Source organism: Balaenoptera borealis (assembly GCF_965194805.1).
Source record: "Balaenoptera borealis genome assembly, chromosome: 10".
Taxonomy (NCBI): Eukaryota; Metazoa; Chordata; class Mammalia; order Artiodactyla; family Balaenopteridae; genus Balaenoptera; species Balaenoptera borealis.
The window spans coordinates 110,777,764-110,799,372 of record NC_138874.1 but is presented as its reverse complement, the minus strand read 5'-3'; the positions used below and the strand labels follow the sequence as shown (position 1 = coordinate 110,799,372).

At 39.0% G+C, this 21,609-nt stretch overlaps 1 protein-coding gene across 7 annotated transcripts in view; it reads right to left on the bottom strand.

The window, feature by feature from the left end:
• The window catches only part of ZRANB1 (zinc finger RANBP2-type containing 1), a 68,999-nt gene that overhangs the window by 20,084 nt on the left and 27,306 nt on the right, over positions 1-21,609 (bottom strand). For 5 of the 7 annotated variants that reach the window (XM_082407348.1, XM_082407347.1, XM_082407350.1 and 2 more), the window contains one exon: positions 5,110-5,297. In XM_082407348.1, the coding sequence (XP_082263474.1) occupies positions 5,110-5,297 (188 nt within the window). Of the gene's footprint in view, positions 1-5,109; positions 5,298-9,262; positions 9,385-11,816; positions 11,902-21,609 lie in introns of all 7 variants that reach the window. The other 2 variants (XM_082407352.1, XM_082407353.1) reach the window with 2 other exon arrangements.

The following is a 21,609-nucleotide window of genomic DNA, read 5'->3' as shown; positions in this document are numbered from 1 at the left end:
TGTCCCCTGCACTGGCAGGCGGATTCCCAACCTTCAAAGGGTTAGTTCCCAATGACTTCAAATCCCTCCCCACTTGTTACAATTCTGATTTTTTTTTTTTTTTCTATTTTTGGGCAGCACCACACAGCATGCGGGATCCTAGTTCCCCAACCAGGGATCAAACCCGCACCCCCTGCTGTGGAAGCGCGGCGTCTTAACCACTGGACAGCCAGGGAAGTCCCTATAATTCTTAATTTTTTAAAAAAGCATCCGGTTTCTCCGAGTGTAGAACAGACAACAAATCTCTGAAGTAGTACAATTCAACGGGAATGAAATCTGAGCACCGGTGCAGTGAGCACTACCACAGAGAACCTCTGAACAAGGAGGTGGCTGGAACTTTCCTGTCCTTTTTGAATGATGAATAACAACAAACGATGAAAAGACATTATCCTACATTTAACTTGTACTCCTTTTGTGGAGCTCAAGAAATCTATATACAGAGAATTCTGAAATCCAAGGTGAGTATCTGCTAAAGAGGAAATGAGTCTGGTGTGACCCTGAGCGAGCCAGTTAGCTCTGTTCTCTGCTGTCACTACAGACGCAGCCACTAACCTGGACGACCTTCCTGAATGCAGACTTCCAGTCACAAGTGGGGCTTGGAGCAGCAGATCTTCCAACAAGCCACACAAAGAATAAGTTTTACTGATAATGTCATCTACATAACACACGTGGACAGCTTAACTGTAATTACTATTAAGGTAAGTAAACAGTATTTCAAAAACCCTGCATACCCAACACAACCATTAGACATCCTATTCTGAAAACTACACAAAAATTCAATTCTCCTAAACTTTACTAGCCAGGATTACCAGTAACAATGAAATTGTCACCACATCTTATCTCCATGAGCCCAATCTAAGCAACACTAAAACTGGGGAAAACCAAATATTAAATATTTTCAGAATATAACAGACTATTTATCAAGTCAAAGCATTAAAAATGGATCTCAAAAGTAAATTCAAAAATAGCTTATCCCAATGTGCTAACCCTCGGCCCCTTTCCAAAATCCTGGGAAGATTTTTTTCAAAAACAACTTGGACTGAAACCTGAATACTGCAAACACCCCAAGAGAAACCTTACAGCTGGTGAATGGCCTCTAAGCTTCCTTCTCCCCCACCATCCTTAAGCATACATCCCTGAGGCCTGCCTCTCATCTTCTAGCCCAGGGGTCCCCAACCCCCGGGCCGTGGACCGGTACCGGTCTGCGGCCTGTTAGGAACCGGGCCGCACAGCAGGAGGTGAGCTGCGAGCAAGCGATGCTTCACCTGCCGCTCCCCATCGCTCTCATTACCGCCTGAACCATCCCCCCACTCCCGCCTCCCCTCCCCCAGCCCGTGGAAAAACTGTCTTCAACGAAACCGGTTCCTGGTGCCAGAAAGGTTGGTGACTGCTGTTCTAGCCTCTTCAACCTCATGAGTCTCAACCATCTCCTTAGGCTACTGGTTAACTTAGGGTCCATGAACTTGGGAAGGGACCATGAATTAGAATAGGGATTTCAATTAAATTTAAATCTTTCATTTTCACTAACCTCTTGCCTACATTTAAAATGCATTTTCTTATACATCACATATATTTAATATTCTGATAACTATTTCAATATAACCAATTTCCTCTGTAATCCTATTTTTTATTTTATACATTTAAAAACAGTATTTTGAAAAGAAGTCCATAGGTTCCACCAGACTACAAACAGCATCCATTATCTCAAATCCAATTAACCCCCCTGGCCCAGACACATATTCCCAAAATATAATGTTCTCCTGTTCCCAGCCCAAAAGTACTTGGCTCTGTGCCCTGTCTGCAGACGCATCCCTTAGTCCAGACTCATACTCTCCCCCTTCCAGTCTCCCTGATGGCCCCTTCAGTTCTGTCCTGTAGAGTGCCTACTCCATTGAGACCAAAGTCCATCACTGATTTTGTTCTTTCCCTAGAACAAGCCTCCTTTCCACCTCCCCCATCTTGTAGCAGGGTGGTCTATGTGTACCACAGAATATAGCAAAAATTATAGTATATCACTTCCTACATTAGGTTATATAGAAAAGACACTACAGTTTCCACTTGAACCATTCTCTCGCTCTCTCCCTCTCTTGGATCACTTGCTCTAGGTGAAACCAGCTACCACATCACAAGCAGCCCTACTGAGGGGCCCACGTAACAAGGATTTGAAGCCTCCTGCCAACAACTAGGTGAGTGTACTTGGAACCAGATCCCCTAGTCCCCGTTGAGCCTTTTGACAACTGTAGCCCTGGCAGTTTGTAACCTCATGAGACCTTGAGCCAAAATCATTCAGCTAAGCTGCTCCTGGACTCTTTACTCTCAGAAACTGTGATAACAAGTGTTTGTTGTCTTAAGCTGTTAAGTTTTGAGGGGATTTGTCACACAGCAATAAATAATAAATACACTGGGGTTCTACTGTCTTCCTGCTGTTAGTCCCCAGAATGCTCTTAAGAGGTCAGTGACTTACACCAGTCCCTCCAGAACCTTCTCACAGTCCTCTACCAGCCTGAGAGAAGCCTATGGATCCCCTAACGACTGGAGCCTTGGCTCACAGCTGCCTTCCGTCTCCTGTCTCCAGCCACCACCAGCAACTGCAACTCCACACGGCAGCCCTTCCACTACACAACTGGGCATCACAACACAAACGCAGCCACGGGAACTACTTCTTACTGTTCCATCCCATGTTCCAGAACTCTGGTCTCTCTAATCACACAGCTGCTTTTCAAACAGTCCCCTTCTCCCTTATCCTCAGTAAGCCTGTCCTTTGTTTTCAGCATGACTGTCTCTCAAGCCCTCCTTTGCTCTATCAGGTGCCCCTGCTTACAACGGACTCTTACCAAACTAAACACATGGCTAGCCGTCTCAATCATGCTTTCATCTAACGTTCATATTTATTAATCCCCTCACCCCATGCTTTGTACATCAATGTTCCCAGATATTGGCGCACTTAAATGTGCAAGTAAGCATACACAGGAGTATACTGACCAAATTGGATTTGAATCCACAACTGATCTAACTCTCTGCAATTTTACCCTATTTCTCTTATCATTAAAAAAAAATTACCTGGGGAATTACCTGGTGGTCCAATGGGTAAGACTCCACACTCCCAAGGCAGGGGGCCCAGGTTTGATCCCTGGTCAGGGAATTATATCCCACATGCATGCTGCAACTAAGAGTCCGCATGTCGCAACTAAGAGTCCGCATGCCGGGGCTTCCCTGGTGGCGCAGTGGTTGAGAATCTGCCTGCCAATGCAGGGGACACGGGTTCGAGCCCTGGTCTGGGAGGATCCCACATGCCGCGGAGCAACTGGGCCCGTGAGCCATAATTGCTGAGCCTGCGCGTCTGGAGCCTGTGCTCTGCAACAAGAGAGGCCACTATAGTGAGAGGCCCGCGCACCGCGATGAAGAGTGGCCCCCACTTGCCACAACTAGAGAAAGCCCTCGCACAGAAACGAAGACCCAACACAGCCATAAATAAATAAATAAATAAATTTAAAAAAAAAAAAGAGTCCGCATGCCGCAACTAAGAAGTCCGCATGCTGCAACTAAAGATCCCGCATGCCGCAACTACGACGTGGAGCTGCATGAATAAATAAATATTTTTCTTTAAAATTACCTGGATAATATAGTCACATCCTAATTCATTTGCAACCTCTGTCCTTTGTAACATGTCCCTAGTTGTCTAATCCAGAAACCCCAGAATCAACTCTGACCCTTAACTCACCATTACTCCCCATGGCCAATCTATCCACTTAGTTCTGCCTACATCACCAGCATCTCTCTCAAACCAGCCCACTTCTTTCCTTTTCTGTTGCCACTACTGTCCCAGCAGAGTTCCTGCCAGCATCACTGCAGTGTCCTGCTAACCAGGCTTGCCCCTCTCTAAAGTGAGCAGCCAAAACACACTCTGATCTTGTCACTCCCCAGCCCCTCTACCTAACCCTTTTTAAAGCCTTATTCTGCCCTCAGAATAATTTTCAAATTCTTTGGCCTAGAAGATCCTTCACACTGCATCCCCTACTTGCCTCTCTCACTTCCCCTTCGCCATCACAACCCTGCTGAGCTACCTGCAAGTTCCAAATTCGCCACAAATACCACCGCCCTTGCCTCTGAATAAAATGTTTCCTCAACTCCCTTCTCTCCACCTACTGTTTGAGGCTAATTCCTCCTACTCCTTCACATCTCAGCTAAAATGTTACCTGCTACAGGTAAGAAGGTAAGATACCTCAAAACACCTTCTCAAGCACTCTCCACAGCACCTGGCATTTACATCTCTGAAACTGCACTCTGGGGATTTCCCTGGTGGCGCGGTGGTTAAGAATCTGCCTGCCAATCCAGGGGACACGGGTTCGAGCCCTGGTCCGGGAAGATCCTACATGCTGCAGAGCAACTAAGCCCGTGTGCCACAACTACTGAGCCTACGCTCTAGAGCCCACAAGCCACAACTACTGAGCCTGTGTGCCACAACTACTGAAGCCCGCGCGCCTAGAGTCCATGCTCCGCAACAACAGAAGCCACAGCAATGAGAAGCCCGCGCACCTCAACGAAGAGTAGTCCCCACTCACCACAACTAGAGAAAGCCCACGAACAGCAACAAAGACCCGAGGGAGGGAGGGAGAGGGAGAGAGGGAGAGGGAGAGAGGGAGAGAGAAAGAAGGAAAGAAAGAAATTTTTTTTGAAAAAAAAAAAAACCTGCACTCTCTACAGAATAACTGTACCTGGAGATTCATTGAAGGAAGAGCCAATGTCTTCACAATTATACCCCTTTTATGCACAGTACCTGGCATATAGTAGGTACTCAATGTTAGCTGAATGAATGACAGATACATCCCAGTTTTTTTTAAATCAAACATATGACTCAAATATTGTAGCAAAATATCCTGTTTTAAAAACACATATCCTTAAAAATTATTTACTTCTGTTGAAGTCTAAGTTTAATGTCATTTTAAAAAGAGGATAGAAGATTGAATCTAAAACATTTAAGAACTGAGAAACATTATAACATCAAAAATGAAAACTAAAGAACACATTTCCTTCATATAAAAGAATGTTTAATCAAAATGCCACACTCACCTCTGTAAGCAATATTGCTAGCATATCCTGCCTCTGAAAACGTATAGCCAGATGTACCAGAGTATAGCCAACATCGAAAGCAGAAGGACGGTTCAGCAAGCGCACTTCATCTGCAGTGAGCTGACGGGCAATGTCCCCTCCTGATGATTTGTATGCTTCTATAGCAGCTAAATCACCTTCTACAACCCCTAAAACAAGCATCAAGACAGAAAAAAGTTCAATTTTATTTTTCTTCAAAAAGCATAAACCTGTAGCATTCACTCTAAACTCTGATTCTCTGTGCTTCCTGGATCCCGGGGCATCATTTAAATGTGCTATAGAATATAAGGAAAATTACAGTGTATTCCTTTCCCTTTCATTTCCTTCCAGAACTAGAACTGCCTAGTTAGGCACTTACCATCACATTAGTGCTGGTTCCATGCTCTGGTAATGTTTAGAGAAATTATTAGAATATATTAATTGGATCAAAGATTAACAATCTAGTGTGAGTAACTAGACTTCACAAAAGACACTAAGTTCCTGTTCTGGTCCTGGCTCTGCAGAAACCAAGGAGACAGGGATGTGCTTCCCATTGGTGTTGGGCTGCTTTTGCCCTTTATTCTGCCTTTCTTTTTTTTTTTTTTTTTTTGGCGCACCAGGCAGCTTTGCGGGATCTCAGTTCCCCGACCAGGGATCAAACCCAGGCCCACAGCAGTGAAAGCACCAAGTCCTAACCACTGGACTGCCAGGGAATTCCCTAGGCTGCATTTTTAAAGCTGGATCAAAACAAATGCTGAGCCTTCCACACTACTGTTAGCTTGGAGACAATTTAGAGCAGTCAAAAACATTTTTAATGTAAGTAAAAGTTAGCAATATTTTGATTTCAGAATTTCTCATAGCCAAGTCTTCCTTACACCCATTAAGAATTATTAATACAGTAAAACTTGAGCTAGATGACTTTGAACAGAAACAGGCTAAAATAAAACACTATAAACCAGGTGGGGAGTAGAGATACAAAACAAGTATCAATTTTTCCAAATCTATAAAGAACCTTCCATTCCCACTGAACCATGTTATTATTCTTAACACAAATTAATGTTAGGTAATGACAAATATCCTATTTACTAAGCAGTACAGTACATCTATGGATAATAAATAGCCTTGGCAAAAAATGAAGGTGTAGGTTAGCTTCAAATTTACCACAAATAGTATTAAACACACACACACACACACACAAGACTGTAGGACTAAATAACTTTGTTTCCTAAATTTCATCAAGAAAAATTTGTTACATAAAATGTTACTACCAGCTAGAAATATTCTTAGGGTATTTTAAAAAAAGCCTTTTAAACTGCTATCTTGAATTAGGAATTAGATAAATAAGACCTATTCCTTAGAGTATTACAGATTGGTACAATGCAACAAGTTCCCCTGTTATTAAAAATAACAAAGCTTTAAAATGATAATTTCCACATTCACCGAATGGCCATGACACATAAAGCAATATACTAGGCACTGTGAGAAACATAAAGACAGTAACATGATTCCTATACTCAAAACAGTCCTTCATCGCATTTGTGAGCCATAAAAAGCCAGCTTCCAAGTTTTCCAACTCTGGGATCAAGATCCCTTCTGCAAAACTAGATCCTCTCACCAGAAAAATGACCCCCTCCCCTTGAAACATATATTTTTCAGGTTAACAATCCATGATTTCAAATGAGAATACCTTATAGAAATTTTTATTTTCACAGCAACGTAGGTCAATACATTCCTCATTATAAACACCTAAGGACAGCTGTAGCCCCCACTGAAATACATAAAGGACTTCAACACACCCTTACAAGGCTTAGTGCCCTGGAGAAATCATCAAGGCTAAAATGTAATATAGTTGGCATGAGATAAGGGGAGGTGAACCTTCTCAAAAGGGCAAACCTGAAGAACAGACACACAAATGCTTGTTTTAATGAACAGATGAGAATAATCTAGTAGAGCTCATAACTTTTTGAATAACTTAATGCCGTATATTTTTTTCAAACTGAACATGCCCTACTCCATTTCCTTTTGTGTGTATATATTTCCTTACAAAGGCAACTACTGTTCACTTCAGTTCTATCAAAGCTATTAATAACTATTTCTAGGTGTGTGCAGTATCACCACACCTTTTACAGTTTTTAGCTTCAACCTAAAAATATATATTTATAAAATTTCTTTGTATGATGTAAGAAATGTTCTAGGCACTTCCAAAAGCAACACAAGGACCAAAAAGTCTGATCAATTTACCTGAAAAGATAAAGAGGAAGACCTGCACAGTGTATGTATATGCGTGTGTGTGTGTGTGTAAATACACACATATATTCTTTTGTTTCCCAAAGACAAAGATGAAGTAGTCTAAAGGTAAACGTCAACTAACTTTGTTCTTTTGGTTGGAGGAAGGGGAGATCTTCTAAATCACTGTCTTCACTATTTTTAGCTAACTCATCAAATAGCTGATGTCTGAAAGAATCTCATCTTAGAAATACTTGCTTAAGAATTCATTGTCTCTCTAATGTTTCTGAAGGGTTTCTGTAATTAGAAACTAATTAGCTAGTCGAAGGTGGGGAGGGGTACAGACCAAACAGCACAACAAAGTCAGCAACTGTGCTTTGGAATTATGATTTACAGTCTGCCTTCAAACTAAATGTTTTTTAATAAAAACAGAACTTCAAATGATGAACTGCATGGTACGTGAATTATATCTCAATAAAGCTGACATATACACACACAAACTGGACTTCTATTTGGCCTAATCCAAGACATCAAAAACAATTATTTCCCCTGACCACAAGCTCTGCACTAAACTGCAAATAGGGAATCCTGCCGCCCCTAGCATGGAATATACACAGGAGGGCAGAAAATGAGGGTGAACAGAATAGGGATTCTGTTCTCTATTCATCACAGCATAAAAAACCTCCAAAATTCCCAGAACATGAAAAACACAAATTTAAGTATAGGGACAAAATAATATTTAAAAGAAAACTATTTTATTGTCTAATGTTTGGGAATATATAATTCCATTCTTTTCATTAACCATAATTAAGAGCTCACAGTTTCAGTAACTGCTGAGTTTTTGGCTACAAAGATGAGTAAATTTATTACAAATCAAATTTCATGAGAATGTCAATGAACTGTCCTAGTTTTTGTTGTATCTCTATTGCACACTGCTCAAGAGGAGCCAGTGATTAAAGTTTCTTCACAGATGGGCTTTCACTGTAAACATGGCGCCTAAAGGATGTGGCCTATACTGAGATAATTTAAGTTTCAGCTACCACGTGTTTTCTACTTGCGGGGGGGAGAAGCATCAGATTATATGCAAAACAACTTAGAAAATGTCTTTGAGTTCTTCACATAACATTACATTTTTACCACCTTTTAAGATAACGGAATAAAACGGAAAGCAGAAAAAAAGTAAAAGAGTTGACAGGGAGGAAAATACAGTAAATAAATCTAAGTGGTAAAACCTCAATGTAACAAAGATCAGGAAAAAGCAGGAAAGTTCCAGCAGAAGAGAAAGAGGTGATGGTGACATACACATGCTTTCTAGGTTACTGACATATCACACTATCTCCAAGAGTAACTAAAGCATCTTTCTCTTAATATGTTGTTTTGAAAATTTAACAAACGTTAAATATTACATGTTCTGTCCCTTCCTCTTCCATGTTATGAAGGCAATTTAAAAAGACAGCTGAAAGCACTCTAAGAAGATTAACTTTATAAAACTAACCTGCAGTATCAATGTACATTCAGAATTGACTGAGTGAAATACACAACTAGCTAAGTGGTGGTGCATAATTACAGATAAAGGAAAGTTAATATACTTTTAAAAACATAAAGATCTGAGAGTAAGTGAAATTAAAAAAAAAAAAGCTCATATTGTTCTGTAAGCTGGGCCAGGAGTAGAATTTAACATGTTTTGAAGTCACGGGTCACAACTCAACTGGGGACACTTCACAGCTACTATGGAACTCCGTTGGTTAGAATATGGAGCTGGCTCATAGATGTTTAGAAAACAGACTTGTTTTTTCCCCCATATATGGCACCGTTTTCAAAGTTTTGCCTTGTTTCTTTTGACATAAAACCATAATGGTAACTAACTTTGAAAAGAATGCCAAATGGTAAAAAAAAAGCCAGGACTTACCTGAGCCCACATGGGCCAGCTCAACACTACCCTGGAGTTCTATGGTAGCTGTGACATCACAGCATGGTTTATGCTGTGGGGTCAGGGTGGACTTGGAGTCAGCTGGCACAATTTCAGGAGCCCTTAAAGAGAAAAGTTAGTTTTAAGTGGTAATGTTCAGAATGTCCTTTACCATGGTCAGTAGAAAGATGCAGATGTGGGTGGCTACGAGGTCTGGGTAGTTTTCCTCTACTCAGAGTTTAATTCACTTAACTGTCTTTGCATATTAAAAAGGAAACTATACCACCCAGTTATACTTTTTCTTCATACTCCTAACCATTTGGCTATAGTTCAAAGACAAACTTGGCTTAGACAGACACAGCAATCTCTTTCAATACTCAAACATGACCTTCTTTTCAAATAAAATGACCTCAATATTTTTAAATGTATCTTAAGTAGACACAAGCTATGGCAATCCCAAAAATAGTTTGAGCAGACCAAACAAATCACCTCCCAGATGCATTTTTTACATAATAACCAAAGGCAACAAGTTAAAATCTACCATTTCTATTCCTAGAATAGTGCTATTGAACAATAATCTTTTCAAAAAAACCAAGAGATGAAAATCACAAATTGGAAATAAATTCTTAATCTATACTTTATCACGATGGGTTTCTATTCAATTCATTCAATAAACTTACTCCATTATGAAAACATTTATTGATTGACTGATTGATTGCCACACCATGCCGCTTGCAGGATCTCAGTTCCCCAACCAGGCATTGAAAGCAGTGGAAGCCCAGAATCCTAACCACTAGGCCACCAGGGAACTCCTGAAAATATCCTCTTCAGAAAATTAAAAACTCAAATGATAGGGAAGTCAAAATAATCTCTAAATAAGGCCTTTAAATGTTCTATTATTAACCATGACAAATTACGCCAAATGTAGCTTATACTGTGGTGCTCTTACCTCCTTAAATCTTTGATCAGATTGTTACCAAACTGCTGTGAAAATATAAATCCCCAAAGTCATCAAAAAAATACCTGAATTGATAGAGTACCTTCATAAGAAAGAAGATCTTGCCATGCAGGAAGAATTACTGCTAAAAGCACAATGGAAGGATATGAAGGAACATGTCACAAAGTTATCTTTGGGAAGGTGATCAGAGATGAGGACCAGTGTTAATGGGTTAAAGATGAATGTGAGTTACAATCAGAAAGGTTACTTAAGATATTCCCAAAAAGTCAACTGAAGGGATATTAAAGTTCTTAAAATCTGAGGTTCTGGTCAAATGAAATAGTGTATGTCAAAACCACATTCTGCACTGAAACCAAGTCCCAAAAGTTTTTGACTTCAGGTAAAAATTTCATCTGTCAAGTTATCCTGGCCAAATTTGAAACCAAATATTAGACTTTTAGAATTATGCTATTTTAGATTGGCCTTCTAAGAGGAACTGAATAGTCTAGCCACTCTCTTTTACCAGTGAGAAAATTAGAGGGTAAATAAGCATTTTAAAAGGGACGGACAGATAAAAAGAAAACCTCTCATAACATAACTTTATACTATTCAGATTATGTCCATATAACTCTTCTTCTAGCCAAAAATACTGATAGAATTAAGACAGAGAATCATCAAATTGGAAGAGATATTTAAAAGTTAGCGCATCTTGATGTGGTTCCCAAGTAGAAGCACAAAACAAGAAAGTCCCTATAATTCGCTACTGCAAGAGAAGGTTCCACAGCTTCCGTTAATGCTCATGGCCCCACAACTATCCACATAAAACTATGGATCTACCACCGAGTGGTAGATGTTTCCCCAAAGAGTTTCAGGCCCATATATCCAACAATCCATCAGAACCCTCACTATGGCATGTCTAAAACTGATCTTCATGTTTTCTTCGTTTAGGAAAAAATGATACTGCTATCCAACCCAAGTGTCCAAACAAAAAACCTGGGTATCTTTCTTAACTCTCCCCTCATCCCCAATATCAATTCTTCCAAGTTTTATCCATCCTACCTTTTTAAAGTCTCTCTCAAATACATCCCCCTTACCCCATTTTCCACTGCCTGCACCTTAGGTCAAGGCCACACTCTTTCTCACCTGGACTGCTATAATTTCCTCCTTAAAAGGTCTGCTTGCCTCTACTGCTGCCCCCTCCCAATCTAGCCTCTAGGCTATGACCAGAGTGAGCTTCCCAAACCACAAATCAGATTAAGGCAGTCTCCTTCCAAATGTTTACCACTGCCCTTACATTAAGAGCTAAAATCTTCAACCAGATTAACAGGCCTTGAAAAGCCCAGCATTACCCTGCAGCTATTTCTCACAGCTCCCATTCTATACTCCAGCCCTGTAGACTTCTTTCAGTTGAAAGGATGGGCCATGCTCTCTTGCCTCTAGAGTCTTAACAAATGCAATTCCCTCTGACAGAAGCACTCTTTTCCCTCTTCTAAGGTTTTGGCTTAGATGTCACTTCTTCCTGAAAGCCCTCTCCAAATGTCCAAATGCGATTAGGGTGCATACTCCTCCTCTAACACCCTATACTTCCTCTCCTGAACTTATCACACAATTACTGACCTGTTAAATTACTTCTTCACTGGACCACAAGCTCACTGAGAGCCCTGACTTCTTCCCCGGGCTTGGAAGCACACTCAATCATCGTCTGAATGCATAAATGAATGGACGAACAAACAAACAAAAGGTGAAAATGAAGACAATTCTGAAAAGCAAGTGGAGGGTGGAGCAGGTTGGACATTTTGCCTTTTGAGATTTTTAAGATATCTAATAAACCCATAACTGTTTAAGCAAAAGTGTGATACTGATGTAAAAAAAAAAACATCAAAATAAAGAGCCTCAAAACAAATGAAGCAGAATCATTTTATATATGACAGAACCATCCAAATCAATGGGGAAAGAATTTATTTAATAAATCATATTAACGGAAATTATCTGTAAAAAATATTTTAATCCTTAGTTCAATCCAAAAAACTGTGAAAAAGAAAGATAAAATGTTATAACTCTCCCCACAAAAAAAAGGTAAAGAAAATGTGCAACAAATATGTCTGGTATATATCTGTAATATATACATTATTTATATTCATATAGACTTGATACAACTTGACAAAATCACAAAGGAAAATGGACAAAAGACATAAATCAACAATTCACAGAAAAAAATACAAATGACTAATTAAATGAGATAGCTTGCCTCCCTTAATAACAAACATCAGCAAAGATACAGCTACACAGGTACTCTCTTACACTGATAATGAGAATATAATCAGTACAGTCCTTCCAGGCAGCAATTTACCAACATGCACAAAATACCTTTGACACGTTTCCATCATTTGATCCTCTTACCCCATTTCTGGGAACCTAAGAAAATCATTAGAAATGCTGACGATTTTGTTCATCAAAACACTATCAGAATAAAACATTTTCAAAAAACCCAAAGGTCATTAATAAGGGCTATGTTAACTTAAAGTACAGCAACTCGAAGTCATATTACACATTCATTTTTTTAAAGATGAAAATATTTTAACTACTTCAAAATGTAAAATTCAACAACAAAAAGAATGTACATTATTTCAGTTACATAAAAATATTAAAAAACTGAAAATACAAATATGAGATTTCCTCTAGTGATATTATAAACTATATTTTTTCATAGCTTTTCTTACCTCTGACATACTCTGCAATGAGTATGCTCTGTTTTTATTATTTAAAAATGAATTAAACCCTTATATACTGTTATAGGAAGTCAGTATATAATGCCAAATTTGATAAAACAAGAAATACTGCTATGTCCATCAACAGATGAATGGGTAAACAAAATGTGGCATATAAATAAAATGGAACATTATTCACACTTAAAAGGAAGGAAATTCTGACAGTTACAACATGGATAAACCTTGAAGACATTACACTAAATGAAATAAATAAGCCGGTCACAAAAGGACAAACACCACCGTATGATTCCACTTATATGAGGTACCCAGAGTAGTCAGATTCACAGAGACAGAAAAAAGAATGGTGGTTGCCAGGAGCTGGGAAAGGGGGACTGGGGTGTTACTGTTACTGTATACAGTTTCAGTTTTGCAAGGTGGAAAAAGTTCTGCACACAGATGGTTGTTATTGATGGTTACACAACAATGTGAATGTACCAAAGCCACTGAACTGCACATTTAAAAGCAGTTAAGATGTCAAATTTTGTTATGTATGCTTTACTACAATTAGTTTTTTTAAAGGAAAAAATGATAAAAGGACATTATTCAGAGATATTAGAGGTCCTGCTTCAAATATCACCTATGTAGTGCTCCTCCCTCGCACGAAAAAGTAAATGTTTAAATTTCGTGTAATCACATCCAAATTGAGACTTATTCTGTAAAATGAATGGCCTGGCCTCTGAAAATGTTAATGACATGAAGAGTGAACAGAAAAAACAAAACAAAACCCACCTGAGGCACTATTTAGATTAAAAGAGATTAAACAGATAAAACAACTAAATAAAACAGATAATCCTTGATTGAATGGGGTTGGAGCAATAGCTATTAGTGAAACTACTGGTGAAATTGAATATATGGACCTCAAATATTAGAGTTTCTGGATAATTATATTGTGTGAATATGTAGGGAAAATGTGTTTTTAAAACATACAATGCTGAAATATTTAGGGGCAAAATGTCATGACATCTGTAGCTAACTCTCAAATAGTTCAGGAAAAACTCCTACAGAAAGACAAACAGAGCTCGCAAATCTGGCAAAGTACTAACAATCGGAAAATCTAGGTCAAAAGCATTTGGTGTTCAATGTGTTATATTTGTAACTTCTCTACTGTTTTTGAAATTTCTCAGAATGAAAGGCTGATGGGGAACAGCCTGGTTACCTCCACAGATAAGGACTGAAGGTGGAGGGAAGAAAAAGAAACTTGCTTTTCTTTATAAACTCCTTCTGTAACTGCTTGATTTTTATAACCCTGTGCATAGTTTACTTTAATTAATGTTTAAAATTAAAGTTATTTTATGGTAAACAGTAAAGGTCTCTGGAGTCTAAATACATCTTTTTATACTTAATATTTAAACGATACTTTTGGATTTCATAATTCAATGTGTTCATTTAATATAGTGCTTTTAAAAAATGAAAGCCTTTACTCAATCAATGATGCATATTCAAATGTCACTATCATACAATCGAGACTCACCAGACAGATTCCCTTTCTCAGCATTAGGAGGCACATTATTAGTTGGCAGGCCTGTGTAATCAATCATTTCTAAAAGTCAGGAATTATGTCTCAGGCAGACTAAAGGCAACCAGAAGGATACTGCAGGGGCTCTATTTCTGCCACTGCTATCCATTTGCCTTGACACACTCATTCCTGGAAGCTTCTTTCATATCCCAGATGTCAGGAAGCACTTTGAAAAGCCAGACTAAACTGGCCAGGGGGAATAAAATGTGTGTGTATTCTCTACAGATTAGAATCTTACATTGCTGAGAATTCCCACAATTCACTTAAAAACCATGACATAAAATGTTATTTTAAATCCAGAGTTCCAAAAGCACAAGAGGAAATCCTTTGAAACTTGAAAACAAGATAGAACTAGCTGAAGATAACACTCCTTTCACAGTGCTAAAAATAATTCTATTACCTGTAATATCAACTACCTTGGACAGGAAGGAGACTAACAACCAAGAATGTGTATGGAGTGAAAAGGCACCGCAGTTTCTATAGCTACACGCACACATCCCGTGTAAGAGTATCACACAAAGTTAACCAAGGACATACAAGGCATCGCCAGCATTCTAGCAGCTTATCTTCCTTTTATGGATGCAGTGCCAAAGATTTGCTGCAGGAGTCCACATATATTTTGGATTCTATTAAAAGCTTTTAATAGAATATTTTAACTCAAACCTTTTTTTTTTTTAATGTTTTTAAAAAGTGCGATGGTTTTAAATGTCAAAGACTAAGAAGACTTTTTTTCAGGCTCCACATTCATTCATATGTAAAGCAATATATGAAGGGAAAAGGGACACTAAATAGGAGTATCTTTTAGTAGAACAGTCTGGTATCAATATAAAATCAAATTCATAATCAAACAAAATGGCCCAGCATACAACCATAACTTAAAATGAAGCAATTCTACAGGGCAGGAAAAATTCTGAAGATGGAAAATATTGTCCAAACAGCTAAGGTATACCAAGTATAAGCAAACACAAGTAAAGCAAACAGAACAAATACTAGAGAAATGCCATACTAAAAATCAAGCCCAAATAATGTGGCTTCGCTATGGAATGATGAGAATTATTAGCAAGTGAAGATTACCTTGGGAACAGCAATCAACTTCACATAGGCTTACTTATTTAGTTGACTTGGAAAAAAGGACTGAAAACATTAATATTCATAGGCATCAAACATCATTCAAAAGTTCCAGTAACAGTATTCCTTGCAACCGTATCAAGCAAGAAAAACCACTGTGGATAAAAAATATATGGTCTTCACCTACTGTTCCTGGCACATACCTCCTAAAACCCTTGTAATTTCCTATATAAGAGCCATAAGGGTGTCTTTTGTTATAATATTTAGTTTTGTTCTCAGTTCCTAAATAGCTCCAGAATGATAAAGATGAAATAAATAGGAGTCTTTTGTTGCTCATATAGCAAGCCCCCTTCAAGCATCTCTGAGTTTATGTTAATGAGGTAACTTCTGGAAAGCCCCTAAGGATGGAGGCTGGTTACCAGGGGAACAAACCCAGTGATTAGAAGGTTGTAACTTTCAGCCCCACACCACCCTCACCTCCTGGGAGGGCAGAGGGGCTTGAGGTTCAAACAATCACCAATGTCCAATGGTTTAATCCATCTTGCCCCCATAAAAATCCCTGATATGGGGTTTGGAGAGCTTCCAGGTTGGTGAACATGTGGAGGTGCTGCGAGAGTAGTGGCCAAGAGAGGACACGGAAAGCTTGCCCTATGTGCACCTCTTCCACCTGGCTGTTCCTGGGTCATATCCTTTTATAATAAACCAGTAATCTAGTGAGTAAAATGTTTTCCCGGGTTCTGAAAGCTGTTCCACCAAATTATTTGAACCCAAGGAGGTGACTGTGGGAACCTACGATTTATAGCCTACCATCAGACACACAGGTGACAACCTGGACCAGCAACTGGAATCTGAAGGGGTTAGGGAGGAAGGGAGGCAGTACTGTGGGACTGAGCCCTTAACCTGTGGGATCTGATGCTACTTCCAGGTAGAGGCAGAACTGAGTTAACTTGTAAAATGCCCTGCTGGTGTCTGGAGAATCTGAGAACAGCTTGGTTTGGGAACCTGCCCCGCCCCTCCTGCCTTCCCTCCCGAAACACACACATACATTTGGTGGCCATTACTGCTATGAATGTAATGTAAGCCTAGAGACACAAAGAAGTGAGTTTTTACTTACAAACACACCTATATACCACCTTTGTCTAGAAAAGGATAACAACATGGCTACATCACACTGAGTCAGTAAGCCTCTGTGCCTCAGCTTCTCCCGTTATAACAAAACAATGACTCTTGTTTTGTCATAGAACCAGTGAAGGTTAAGTTAAATTTTTCTGAAATTGTCAAATTAAGATGCTATTTGTAATTTTTTTTAAATGTTATTTTTAAATAACATTAAATAACATTAAAATTTAAATAACATTAAATAAAAATTAAATAACATTAAATAAAATTTAAATGACATTAAATTATTAATGCTATTAATAACTAATTATAATTATTAATTAATAATTATTAATTAGTTATTAATAATTAATAAAATTAATGTTATTAATAACATTAAATTAAATTTTTTAAAAAAATGTTATTTGTATTAATTTCCTATTGCTGCTTCAAACAAATTACTACAAATTTAGTGACTTAAAACAATACAAATTTTTTATCTTAAAATTTGGGAGAGGTCAGAAGTTCCACATGGGTCTCACTGGGCTAAAATCAAGGTGCACTCCACAGGGAGGCTCTAAGGGAGTTTTGCCTTTTCCAGCTTCTAGAGGCTGCCCACATTCCTTAGCTAAGGGTCCCCGCATAACTAAAACCTCTGCTTTTCCACCGTCACATCTCATTCTCCCATCTCTCTCCTTTGCTGATTAAGGACCCATATTACACTGGGCCCACCCGGATAATCTGGGATAATCTCTCCATCTCAAGGCCCTTAATTACATCTGCAGAATCCCTTTTGCCAAGTAAAGTAACATATTCATAGGTTCTGGGGATTAGGATTTAGACATTTTAGGGGGCCGGAGTGCAATATTCTGCCTGTCACACTATTTAAATCAGTCATGTAAATCAGAGAAAACCCAAAGCGGGTGGGGAGAAGCGCCTATAAGGAAGTCAAGTACTGGGCAAGTAAAAAATACAAATTTGGACACTACCTCATCATTAATATTGTATTTTTCAAGATACCTAATGTTTTGTGTTTTCAGACAAGTCATCAATAAAGTACCTCTGTGGAGCAAATTAATAATTTTTAAGGCTAAAGGAGTACTTACTGAACTAGAAAACAAGTTTCTTCTAATTTTTTCTTTACAATAACTTATATGCCCTGAGTTACCTTTAAAGTTAAAAAGTCAGCCACAAAGATATCTGAATAAATGGATAAAATCACCATTATGTCTTATGTCAAGAATTTCCTTTTCTGTTTTGTCTTGATGTGGTAGTTTTCTTGGTATAAATCAACTTATTATCATTCCAGTACACAGTACTACTACCTCTCAAAAACTAACCTTCTATGACTTTTTCTTCCATTGAAGTTAATTTGATTTTGTTTGGGTTAGTGCACAACACTCCTTTCATTTGACCAGACACTGTATCTCAAAACTAGGAATTTAAAAAGTCATCGTAGAAGATTGCACACTGCAACAGATTTTTCTAGATGCAATATTGTGATTTATAGGAAAAATCATCATTCAGATGACCAAATACATATATTTGATCTTCATCCACAATTCCTGGCTCACAGCTTCCCAAAACCCTTAGAATTTCCTGAGTGATAAAAGTAGTGGGATAGTATCTGGTCTCTGGTCCTCAGCTCCTGAAAACACTTCAGGGAAGGTGACTTTTGGATCCCACCCCCAGGGTGGGAGCTGGTTGCCAGGGGATTAGAGGGTTGGGACTTTCAGTCCCACCCACTATGCCACCCTGACCTCCAGAGAGGGGAGAGAGGCCAGAGATCGCCAGTGACCAATGATTTAATCAACGATGCCTATGTAATGAGGCCTCCATAAAACCCCAAAAGGAAAGGGTCTGGAGAGCTTTCAGGCTGGTGAACACACAGAGATCTGAGGAGAGTGACACTTGGAAAGAGCATCATGGAAGCTCCATGCCCTTTCTCCAAACCTTGCCCTCTATACATCTCTTCCATCTAGATGTTCATCTGTATCCTTTATCATACCCTTTTATAATAAACCAGTAACCTAGTAAGTAAACTGTTTCTCTGAGTTACGTGGGGCGTTCCAGCAAATTAATCAAACCCAAGGCGGGGGGTCATGGGAACCTCTGATTTATAGACAATTGGTCAGAAGTACAGGTTAACAACCTGGGCTTGTGACTAGCATCTGAAGTGGAGGGAGGTCTTGTGGGGCTGAGCCCTTCACCTGTGGAATCTGATTCTACCTCCAGGTAGACAGTGTCAGAATTGAGCTGAATTCTCGGACACCCTGCTGGTGTCTGCGAATTGCCTATTGGTATAAGGAAGCTCACACACACACACACACACACACACACACACACACACACACACACACACACACACACACACACACACGCTGGAACTGGGCCTGGGAACCCTTTTCACCAGAGGAAGAAAAATAATACTAATACAACCTTAAAAATTTACTTCCTGAGAAAAACCATCCATATACATGATTTTTAATACCAATACCAAAGTAAATTGAAAAGAACATTTTAAAATGTAGTAAGCCTATACATTGCTAATTTTGGTTAAAATGAAAAAAGTGTTAATGAAACCAAATAAACAAATATCAATACTTTCTGACATGTTTAACACCATGCAAGTTTTAGGTATTTCTACAGTTACATCTGACACTCTGGAGTGGACACCTATACATAACACTGTATACAGCTTTCCAGTAAGGGGGCCAAAATACAATTGGCATCAATACAGAAAACAACTGCCACAAATATTAATTTTCAACAGTTATGAGAAAGGGGGAAACATTAGATCAAATATAACAATATTTTTGGAGACCAATTGCAAGAAAAAGTTAATTCTAATGTACTGCCTACGTTTTAAGAATCATATAAATTTTTAGACACATCAAAATCTTGCTCAGTAATACGACTACAATCCTCATGACTCCATTTCAACGTGCTCCTTGATAATGAGATTCCGGTTAAGCTCGTAAGTCAGTGATTCTCAATAGGGTACACCAGTACATACTGTGCCCCCCCCACCCAAAGCTTGGGAGCAATGGAGATGTTACTAATTCATATGTTCTCTATAATGCCACAGCCATGGGGCAAACTGAACATTTCAGCATAAAAATTCCAGTTTCAACATGTACTTGTTATATGAGCATGGTTCTTTTCCCCCTACGCCTTCAACAGCACTCCCTCCCGCTGCCCCCCAATCTCAAACCCTTCCCATCTTTGTTAGCAGGATCACTAGACAAGCTAAATGGAAGAAAGATGCAGCTATTTAAGGCAAAATGCCAAATAGGAAGCAACACGTCCAATGACAACTGAATAAAAACTTTTCAAGTAAAAACTTTATTTGATTTAGGACTCTACGTATAGAAAACATTACGATTTTTTTCCTTATATATTCATCAAGTTATCAAATATTCATCAGGAAGACAGAAAAATTAAATATAAAGAAATCTGACTTTAGACTCTTCATATCCACAGACTGCCTAGTGATAAACTGAGGTCTCTCTACTCTTTCCAATAAAACCCTATGGGACCTACTTGCTCTGTCTTCACCTGACAGGAAGAGGCCAAGTTGGCTCCCAGTGGGTTGAGTTCCAGGTAATCTGTAAGGTGAGAAGTACAGAAAGCTAGGAAGAAGGCAAAGAATCAAGAAATTTAGGAGAAAAGCAAAAAGGTTTATTTGTCTTTGGAAGGTCTATTTGTCTATTTGTCCAGATTCCAGTTTCCACAAACGTTTATTCACTGATTAACAAAAATTTCAATGTCTGCTATGTATCAGGCAATGTTTTAGGTACTAGCAAACAGCTGTGAACAAAACAGACAAAATTCCTGGCCTTCAGAAAGCTTAAGTTCTAAGCAAGAGAGAGACAAATAAGGTGACTTCTAATAAGTGTATTAGGAGGTAACAAGTGTTGTGAAGAAAATTAAAGTTGGGGGAAGAGAGGACAGGACAGGGCTGAAATTTGAGGCCTCACAGAGAAGGTGACATGTGAGAAAACACCTGAAAGAAGTAAATTAGCTAATCCTGCAATCTAGAGAAAGCAATCCGGGCAGAGGAAAGAGCAAGTGCAAAGCTTGAGGCTTATTTGCAGACAAGAAAGGTGGCTAGAGGGCAGGAGTGAATGAGCGAGGTTGAGAGTAATAGATAAGGTTAGAGGGAAACGTGTGTTTGTATAAAAGTGGGGAAAGCAGGCGTGGGATAGAGAGCAGAGAGAGCCTGTAAAATTGGCTTTTACTCTCAGCAACACAGGGAGAATCACTGGAGGGTTCTAAGCAAAGTTTTAGAAGAGTAGCTCCTGTTCAGAGAACAGTTTGTAAAGGAGGACACGGACCGAGAGGGGATCATGGCTTGGACCAGTGTGGTGAGAGGTGGCCAGATTCTGGGTATATTTTGAAGACAAAGCCAGTGAGAATGGAGTATAAGAGAAAAAGAAGAAAACCAAGGATGACCAAGGCTCTGGACACAGCAAATAAAACGATGAACTTGCCATCAACTGAGATGGGGGAAGTGAGGGAATTGATTTGAGAGACCAGTTCAGTTTTTTGGCCTCACTGAGTTTGAAATGCGTTTGAAATATTACGTAGTCAAGAGAAGATGTTGGATAGGTGGCCGCTGGATATCAGAGTCCAGGGTTCAGGCATACAAAAGTTATTATACAGATTTAATTTGAGATCCTTATCTGACCCTGTATCTTTTCAAGGGATCAACTTGGGGTCATAAGTTTAAATGTTCTTCTAAAGGGCAACTGATTCAATACAACAGCAGAACTAAAACGGTATGTTAGGTAGTGCTGCCTTATCTCTAGAGACGACATCATCTGTCCAGTGGGAAAGGCAGACCATGATTAGCACTGACATGACCTCCCAGAAAATAACCTGGCACCAAACTGCAGACACTCCAGAGACAACAGCACATTTAAATTCACACCTCTGCCGTTACCATTTCACTCCCACT